Below are 10,205 nucleotides of genomic sequence, written 5' to 3' on the forward strand. Positions count from 1 at the left end.
TCCAGCACCTCCTCTCCTCATCCTCCAAACCCTCTCATCTGTCAGCAGTAAGCTCACTTTCCAAGTTACAAGGCCATTCTCAGCACACACTGACAACATGCTGGGGACCCTCTGCACTCTCATCACTGCTCTAACATGTAAGGAGGCTGACTTACTGCAGCTTTGACCTCATGTTGGATTCATCAGTCTGTGTGTTTCTCTTGACTCCATGTCATCTTGTTGTTTCCAGGTGTGAGTGGTATGACGGTGGTGACACAGAAGCCTCCTGTTGTGACAGTGAGGAAAGGAGAGACAGTCACCATGGACTGTAACCTGGGAACTGTTACTAATGAACGAGCTTGGTGGTATAAACAGATTCCAGGAGGAGTTCATCAGTTTGTGCTGAGGTTCCGTCATGACTGGAGCTCTGTAGAATATGGCTCTGGTTTCTCTTCTCCCAAATTCACATCTAATCATCAATCAAAATCAGATTATCGACTGATCATCAACAATGTGGAGGAGGGAGACTCAGCAGTCTATTACTGTAAAACTTTGGACACCTCTGTGAGTGAGTTCGTATCACAGTGATTTACACCGTGACAAAAACCTCCTCACTGAATACACTCACTTCTGCTTTTGATGGTGTAAGAATGTTCACTAAATATGAAACCATCTATTAACCAAAGCCGTATCCAATTGACCCATGTTACATGAGAAAATATTTCTAAAGTATGTCTCTACTTTATTCTACACAACAACAGTAAAAGTAATAGTTTACATGAATCCATCTTTTCACTACTACAAACATTCACCCCTGCAGTGTTGAAAGGAAACTGTTACAATAACAGATTGTGGTTTAATCTTCACAAATAAAAGCATCTTTAGACTGAAACCATGTTTGTGATCACACAATAAAAAAATGCCCAAATATCTATATTGAAGAAAATGATCCAACTACGCCTTCAGTATAATGTGTTTGTTCATCTAGCGGAGCTTTAATGCACATAACTTGACAACCATCTTAGATTTTTATGCTTTAGGTTTTAAACCATTAGATTTATGATTTTCTTTGTTTTCAGGCTTAAGTTTGAAACAACTGAACTCAATCAAAAGGGTCATTTTTTTCTCAGACTAAACAAAATGGAGATATTATTATAAAAATGTATAGAACCACTTTTTTATCTGCAACACTTTCTGTGACTTACCAATGATGAGTGACTGCGTCAATTCAAATATTTCTGTTTTGTCTAACATGTGAGATGTTTTATAGCAGTGGTTGATGATAGAGTGATCATCTCGTCTGCTTCTCTTGATGACAAATGACCATGTTGGCTTTTATTGTTATGAATAAGTGATGTGAGTATGGAGACACATGTCATCAAAACACCTTTATAATGAAAAATAGATATATGATCAACAACAACAGCAGTAACGCTTTTTGCCTTGAAATAATTTGTCAATGTGATATGAAACCACATATGTGATGTAGGAGATTCATAAATGAAAACAGTGTTGAGTGTTGAAACTCCTCCTCCACTTCTCCTCTCCTCAGTGTCTTTATAAGCTTCAGTCTCTCTTCTCCTCACACTCCAACCCTGCTCACCTCTCAGCTGGACAGTAAGGAACGTTTACACCACACACTGACAACATGCTGGGGACCCTCTGCACTCTCATCACTGCTCTAACTTGTAAGATATTCTTCTGATTCCTTTTATATTTCATATTTTCAGGCTGAAACCTTTTAACTCGTGTGTTTTTCTGTGTTTGTTGACAGATGTTGATGCAGCGAAAGTTCTGACCCAGACGCCCGCTGTCCACACAGTTTCTACAGGACAAGAAGTTGTTCTCAACTGCAACATTCAGAGATATGATGAATTTTATGTCAACTGGTATAAACAGGTTCCTGGTAAAGCTCCTCAGTATGTTCTGAGTTTTTACCATGAGGACAGTTCACTCGAGTTTGGAACAGGATTCTCCTCAGACAGATTCAACTCTAGATCTTCATCAAACATAGATTATCAGTTCATCATTAAGCGGGCAAAGGCAGGAGACTCTGCAGTCTATTACTGTCACACATGGGACAACTCTGCTAAGGAGGACGTATCACAGTGATTTACTCTGTGACAAAAACCTCTTCACAAAGTACTTCTGCTTTTTGAGTCTCTCACACATCAACTAATGTTCTCTGTAGCTACATGAGACTTTAAAGATCAATACAAACCAGTTTCATCAATCTGTTCTTAAAAAAACACTCATTTCATGTAAAAGTTTATTGGCTGATCTCATGAAGAGATAATTAAACTCAGTGTTTGTTGTTTTTTCCTTTTCATTTGCACTGGACAATGCAATGCAAAGACATTGATCAGTGATGAACAAATATAAGCATAGAGATTTATTCTTGACTTTGGGGACACATGTATGTGAGAAATATCTTAAACAGTCGGGGAACAGCTCAGTAAGTGGACCTTGCTTTTAGATCATTTAACAGAAGAAACAATGATTTCTCTAAAAACACTTCATTTAACACAGGACATAATAAACAGCCTGATGAGTCCTCTGTTGCACGAGCAATTTTCTGTGTAATTACTTCTTTTTGATTATTTTAATTGCTTTGAATAAAATTTGATGTTTGAAGATGACTTTTGGAGGAAGCAAGTTAAACATACAATGATTTTTATATCACCCTGCACTCAATAATACCCACATAAACTTTGCTGCCTTGTGTGAGTGATGCATTTATGAAGGAAAACATTTCCACCATCATCCCTCTTCATTCAGTGATGATATTTTGACTTTTAACATCAACATGAAAACAAAATGATGCAACAGAAGATTCAGAATCAATCCTCAAGTCCAGCAGTGTTTTGGAATATAAACAGAATGATGAAGAGAATGAGATGTTGACAGTGAAAGTTGGTCTCAACAGGATGTTTCAGTTTCACTCCCCTCATTAGTGAGAGTCAGGAGGTTTTTGTACAGCCATGTGTACAAAGTGAATCACTGTGGTATTCGGACAAGGCACCAAGCTGATCGTGACAAGTAAGTACTTTTAAACTGATCATAAAACAAGATAGATTTATTGTTTCTGATGCATATTAAGAGAAAATAATCAATTTATGTGTGACTTGTTGTTGTACTTCTTTCAGTGAATAATAGATTCATCTTGTACTTTAGTTATTTAGATACTAAACTATGTGTTTGAAGGCAAATGAAATATCTGTAAACAATCACAATGTTTAAAATCCACAAATATTTTTATGTTATTTTATGTTTGAGGCATTTTAAAGAGTTTTTTCTTTTTTTAAAATTTAAATATTCTGACGAGATTTAACCTTGTAAAGGCATTCTAGCTACAGGTTTGTAAGGTTATCTGTCAAAATGATTTTACATCAATATACTGATAGTAAATTACTGTGCTTGTGTTATTTAATTACTTATCTTCTAAAGTTTGATAGTGATTTTGAATTTATCTGAACTTTATATTGGCTGTTTAAAAATAAATATGTATTTTTCTTTGATGCTCAGACACCACTAAAGCAAAGTGACTACTGATATATTAGAATTTAATTTTTTGACTGAAATTATTTCATTAGAATTCAAATACCATTTTGTGCTTGTGGATTTGTTTCCAATATGAAAAATTATACAGAGATAATGATTGAATTTCTGAGTTTGTGATTGATAAATGTTTTTGCCATTTAAAATGTTTAGTTTTTTTACTTCATCAGCATGATTGTTATATATTGTCAAAACAATGAATGAATTAATATGTTACAGTACTGTTACGGTCATTATTTGTGTTATTGATTTGATGTATAATTGTCCTTCATGTATTTTCAGGCTCCAGCCTCTCTCCTCCTGTCCTGACAGTCTTCCCTCCGTCCAGTGCTGAGCTCCAGTCCAACAAAGCCACTCTGGTCTGTCTGTCCAGTCAGTCTGTGCCTTTTGCAGATGTGACCTGGTTGTCTGCTGGGAGTCCAGTGAGCAGTGGGATCTCTAGCAGCACCGCTGTTCAGCAACCAGACCAGACTTTCCAAGTCAGCAGCTATCTGTCCATCCAGACGTCAGACTGGAACATGGACAAGGTTTACACATGTAAAGTGTCTGCGGGCTCCCAGACTTCAGAGAAGAACATCAACAAGTCAAAGTGTCCCGCTGAAGAATAGTAGAGGACCAGAATGAGCATTTAAAATCTGTTTCTTTACTGTTTGTGCTGTTTGCTCATAACAAGGTTTAGATGTTAGAAAAGATGTGTCTGCATGCTTGTAATAAATGTTGTGACAGTTAGGTGGAGGTGTTGTATCAGCTTTGCAATTGTTGCATCTTTGAAGAGACGTTAAATAAAATAAAAGCATTGAGATAAAAAAACATAGTTTGTATTTTTTTAATTCTCATGTAAATATGATTGAAAACAGTAATGATTTAACAGCAATAAGTGTAACATTCACTAGATTTTATTTGTCCTGTAATGTTCATCTCACTGATAATTACAGTTGATGCAGAACACACAGATGACAGACTTATGTGTAGTTTATTCTTACTGAAATATCCATTATTATATATAAATGAAGAGAGCTACATTGTATTTGAGTTTACATTTGCAATAAAAGCACAAGAGAGAACAGAACTACTTCTTCATCTGGTTTTAGATTCCTGTTAACATGTTGAGAAATGCAACTGAAACTGAGTCTTCATCCTTCATCAGTGAAGCATCACTTCTCTCCTCCTCCCTCTTTTTCTTCCCAGGATGCACCTGCAGGCCTCCTCTCCTTATTTATAGCTCCATGTAAATGAAGTTGTCAAGTGTCAGCTCTCATATCATTTAGTCAATCAAAGAGTTTGCCTCTAATCTGTATATAATGTACACGTGTGCAAAACCAGACCTTATATCCTGCAACAAAAGTCTCTTGTTGACATCTGAAAAAATGTAGTTTAGAAGATTTTTTTTTTTATAAATCTCTATGTAGAGTGAGCAAAATGTCACAAAATTTTTGAAACTTTCATCTGTCATTATGAAGAATAAAGAAATTCACACAAACTGAAGGCTCTTTTCACATCATGAATTTATTGTATTTTAAAAATAAAAATGAACAGCTACACTGAAAATAGTGAATACAGATGAGACATTTCCCTCCTTTGATGATAAGTGACCAACAAAAGTCACAAACCACACAGATTGAACCAAAGCTCCTCCTCCTGTCAGTCACTCTCAGTTTCAGTGTTGTATTAAATTGCTCCTCCAGCACCTCCTCTCCTCATCCTCCAAACCCTCTCATCTGTCAGCAGTAAGCTCACTTTCCAAGTTACAAGGCCATTCTCAGCACACACTGACAACATGCTGGGGACCCTCTGCACTCTCATCACTGCTCTAACATGTAAGGAGGCTGACTTACTGCAGCTTTGACCTCATGTTGGATTCATCAGTCTGTGTGTTTCTCTTGACTCCGTGTCATCTTGTTGTTTCCAGGTGTGAGTGGTGTGACGGTGGTGACACAGAAGCCTCCTGTTGTGACGCTGAGGAAAGGAGAGACAGTCACCATGGACTGTAACCTGGGAACTGTTACTAATGAACGAGCTTGGTGGTATAAACAGAGTCCAGGAGGAGTTCCTCAGTTTGTGCTGAGCTTTTATCATGGCTGGAGCTCTGTATATTATGGCTCTGGTTTCTCTTCTCCCAAATTCACATCTAATCATCAGTCAAAATCAGATTATCGACTGATCATCAACAATGTGGAGGAGGGAGACTCAGCAGTCTATTACTGTAAAACTTTGGACACCTCTGTGAGTGAGTTCGTATCACAGTGATTTACACCGTGACAAAAACCTCCTCACTGAATACACTCACTTCTGCTTTTGATGCTGTAAGAACGTTCACTAAATATGAAACCATCCATTAACCAAAGCCGTATCCAATTGACCCATGTTACATGAGAAAATATTTCTAAAGTATGTCTCTACTTTATTCTACACAACAACAGTAAAAGTAATAGTTTACATGAATCCATCTTTTCACTACTACAAACATTCACCCCTGCAGTGTTGAAAGGAAGCTGTTACAATAACAGATTGTGGTTTTATCTTCACAAATAAAAGCAGCTTTAGACTGAAACCATGTTTGTGATCACACGATAAAAAAATGCCCAAATATCTGTATTGAAGAAAATGATCCAACTACACCTTCAGTATAATGTGTTTGTTCATCTAGCAGAGCTTTAATGCACATAACTTGACAACCATCTTAGATTTTTATGGTTTAGCTTTTAAACCATTAGATTTATGATTTTCTTTGTTTTCAGGCTTAAGTTTGAAACAACTGAACTCAATCAAAAGGGTCATTTTTTTCTCAGACTAAACAAAATGGAGATATTATTATAAAAATGTATAGAACCACTTTTTTATCTGCAACACTTTCTGTGACTTACCAATGACGAGTGACTGCGTCAATTCAAATATTTCTGTTTTGTCTAACATGTGAGATGTTTTATAGCAGTGGTTGATGATAGAGTGATCATTTCGTCTGCTTCTCTTGATGACAAATGACCATGTTGGCTTTTATTGTTATGAATAAGTGATGTGAGTATGGAGACACATGTCATCAAAACACCTTTATAATGAAAAATAGATATATGATCAACAACAACAGCAGTAAAGCTTTTTGCCATGAAATAATTTGTCAATGTGATATGAAACCACATATGTGATGTAGGAGATTCATAAATGAAAACAGTGTTGAGTGTTGAAACTCCTCCTCCACTTCTCCTCTCCTCAGTGTCTTTATAAGCTTCAGTCTCTCTTCTCCTCACACTCCAACCCTGCTCACCTCTCAGCTGGACAGTAAGGGACGTTTACACGACACACTGACAACATGCTGGGGACCCTCTGCACTCTCATCACTGCTCTAACTTGTAAGATATTCTTCTGATTCCTTTTATATTTCATATTTTCAGGCTGAAACCTCTTAACTCATGTATTTTTCTGTGTTTGTTGACAGATGTTGATGCAGTGATAGTTCTGACCCAGACGCCCGCTGTCCACAGAGTTTCTACAGGACAAGAAGTTGTTCTCAACTGCAACATTCAGAGATATGATAGCGCATATGTCTTCTGGTATAAACAGGTTCCTGGTAAAGCTCCTCAGTTTGTTCTGGGTTTTTACTATGGGAGCAGTTCACTCATCTTTGGAACAGGATTCTCCTCAGACAGATTCAACTCTAGATCTTCATCAAACATAGATTATCAGTTCATCATTAAGCGGGCAGAGGCAGGAGACTCTGCAGTCTATTACTGTCACACATGGGACAACTCTGCTGATGAGTACGTATCACAGTGATTTACTCTGTGACAAAAACCTCTTCACAAAGTACTTCTGCTTTTTGAGTCTCTCACACATCAACTAATGTTCTCTGTAGCTACATGAGACTTTAAAGATCAATACAAACCAGTTTCATCAATCTGTTCTTAAAAAAACACTCATTTCATGTAAAAGTTTAGTGGCTGATCTCATGAGGAGATAATTAAACTCAGTGTTTGTTGTTTTTTCCTTTTCATTTGCACTGAACAATGCAATGCAAAGACATTGATCAGTGATGAACAAATATAAGCATAGAGATTTATTCTTGACTTTGGGGACACATGTATGTGAGAAATATCTTAAACAGTCGGGGAACAGCTCAGTAAGTGAACCTTGCTTTTAGATCATTTAACAGAAGAAACAATGATTTCTCTAAAAACACTTCATTTAACACAGGACATAATAAACAGCCTGATGAGTCCTCTGTTGCACGAGCAATTTTCTGTGTAATTACTTCTTTTTGATTATTTTAATTGCTTTGAATAAAATATGATGTTTGAAGATGACTTTTGGAGGAAGCAAGTTAAACATACAATGATTTTTATATCACCCTGCACTCAATAATACCCACATCAACTTTGCTGCCTTGTGTGAGTGATGCATTTATGAAGGAAAACATTTCCACCATCATCCCTCTTCATTCAATGATGATATTTAGACGTTTAACATCAACATGAAAACAAAATGATGCAACGGAAGATTCAGAATCAATCCTCAAGTCCAGCAGTGTTTTGGAATATAAACAGACTGATGAAGAGAATGAGATGTTGACAGTGAAAGTTGGTCTCAACAGGATGTTTCAGTTTCACTCCCCTCATTAGTGAGAGTCAGGAGGTTTTTGTACAGCCATGTGTACAAACTGAATCACTGTGGTATTCGGACAAGGCACCAAGCTGATCGTGACAAGTAAGTACTTTTAAATTGATCATAAAACCAGATAGATTTATTGTTTCTGTTGCATATTAAGAGAAAATAATCAATTTATGTGTGACTTGTTGTTGTACTTCTTTCAGTGAATAATAGATTCATCTTGTACTTTAGTTATTTAGATACTAAACTATGTGTTTGAAGGCAAATGAAATATCTGTAAACAATCACAATATTTAAAATCCACAAATATTTTTAAATTATTTTATGTTTGAGGCATTTTAAAGAGTTTTTTCTTTTTTTAATTTAAATATTCTGACGAGATTTAACCTTGTAAAGGCATTCTAGCTACAGGTTTGTAAGGTTATCTGTCAAAATGATTTTACATCATGATACTGATAGTAAATGACTGTGCTTGTGTTATTTAATTACTTATCTTCTAAAGTTTGATGGTGATTTTGAATTTAGCTGAACTTTATATTGGCTGTTTAAAAATAAATATGTATTTTTCTTTGATGCTCAGACACCACTAAAGCAAAGTCACTACTGATATATTAGAACTTAATTTTTTGACTGAAATTATTTCAGTAGAATTCAAATACCATTTTGTGCTTGTGGATTTGTTTCCAATATGAAAAATTATACAGAGATAATGATTGAATTTCTGAGTTTGTGATTGATAAATGTTTTTGCCATTTAAAATGTTTAGTTTTTTTACTTCATCAGCATGATTGTTATATATTGTCAAAACAATGAATGAATTAATATGTTACAGTACTGTTACTGTCATTATTTGTGTTACTGATTTGATGTATAACTGTCCTTCATGTATTTTCAGGCTCCAGCCTCTCTCCTCCTGTCCTGACAGTCTTCCCTCCGTCCAGTGCTGAGCTCCAGTCCAACAAAGCCACTCTGGTCTGTCTGTCCAGTCAGTCTGTGCCTTTTGCAGATGTGACCTGGTTGTCTGCTGGGAGTCCAGTGAGCAGTGGGATCTCTAGCAGCACCGCTGTTCAGCAACCAGACCAGGCTTTCCAAATCAGCAGCTATCTGTCCATCCAGACATCAGACTGGAACATGGACAAGGTTTACACATGTAAAGTGTCTTTGGGCTCCCAGACTTCAGAGAAGAACATCAACAAGTCAAAGTGTCCCGCTGAAGAATAGTAGAGGACCAGAATGAGCATTTAAAATCTTTTCTTTACTGTTTGTGCTGTTTGCTCATAACAAGGTTTAGATGTTAGAAAAGATGTGTCTGCATGCTTGTAATAAATGTTGTGACAGTTAGGTGGAGGTGTTGTATCAGCTTTGCAATTGTTGCATTTTCCAAGACTTGTTTAATTAAATAAAAGCATTGTGATATAAAAAATGGTTTGTATTTATTTGTTCTCATGAAAAATTGAAAAACACTTTCAATTGAACTGCAATAACTGTAACCTTCACTAGATTTTATTTTTCTTCTGATGTTCATCTCACTGATATTTACAGTTAATCCAGAACACACAGATGACATTTAAGAATTTTATATTGTTATCGGGTTTAAATGTGCCATAAATGCATAAGAAGGAACAAACTTGATTAATATTTCTTTATTTTGTTTAAGTAATTTGCAACAGTTGAGATGTTAGAAAACTCTGATAAACTATGTAGAAACTGAAACTGAGTTTTCATCCTTCGTCAGTGAAGCGTCACTTCTCTCCTCCTTCTCTTCTTAACCAGGATGCACCTGCAGGCCTCCTCTACTTATTTCAGAGGGAACTGTCTCTGACTGAAAACACACTTATGTTTTATTTATTGTCATTCAGTCAATCAAAGACAGTCAACCTCTAATCTCTTCATATACGCATGTGTGCAGTTTCAGAGCTTATATCCTGCAACAAATGTCTCTTTTTTACTTCTGAAAAACTTGTAAATTAGAGGATGATTTTTCATAAAAGTCTAACTAGAAAAATGTTTGAAAAATTTCCAAAACTTTCATGCGTGAATCTCATCATTTATGTAAAGATCAAACC

The 10,205-nt window shown here is 36.1% G+C and overlaps 1 protein-coding gene, 1 pseudogene and 1 gene segment (V, D, J or C); all 3 read left to right on the forward strand.

The window, feature by feature from the left end:
- LOC122966249 (immunoglobulin lambda-1 light chain-like) lies at window positions 1-4,336 on the forward strand. Of its 3 annotated transcripts, none has more exons than XM_044330312.1 (4): window positions 1-137; window positions 230-555; window positions 2,985-3,018; window positions 3,820-4,336. In XM_044330312.1, the coding sequence occupies exons 1-4, from the start codon at window positions 98-100 to the stop codon at window positions 4,143-4,145; spliced, it is 726 nt and encodes a 241-aa protein (XP_044186247.1). In that variant the 5' UTR covers window positions 1-97; the 3' UTR covers window positions 4,146-4,336. The 3 variants fall into 3 exon arrangements, with proteins under 3 accessions (XP_044186247.1, XP_044186246.1, XP_044186245.1); XM_044330311.1 differs by lacking the exon at window positions 230-555 and adding an exon at window positions 1,754-2,079; XM_044330310.1 differs by lacking the exons at window positions 1-137; window positions 230-555 and adding exons at window positions 1,564-1,667; window positions 1,754-2,079.
- An 881-nt stretch (window positions 4,337-5,217) lies between these two features.
- On the forward strand, window positions 5,218-9,357 carry LOC122966250 (annotated as a pseudogene).
- Window positions 6,784-7,663, forward strand: LOC122966256. The segment is given in 2 exon segments: window positions 6,784-6,884; window positions 6,971-7,663. Coding segments are annotated over 2 exon segments (378 nt in total).
- Window positions 9,358-10,205: the final 848 nt, after the last annotated feature.

This window comes from Thunnus albacares, chromosome 17 (assembly GCF_914725855.1).
Source record: "Thunnus albacares chromosome 17, fThuAlb1.1, whole genome shotgun sequence".
Taxonomy (NCBI): Eukaryota; Metazoa; Chordata; class Actinopteri; order Scombriformes; family Scombridae; genus Thunnus; species Thunnus albacares.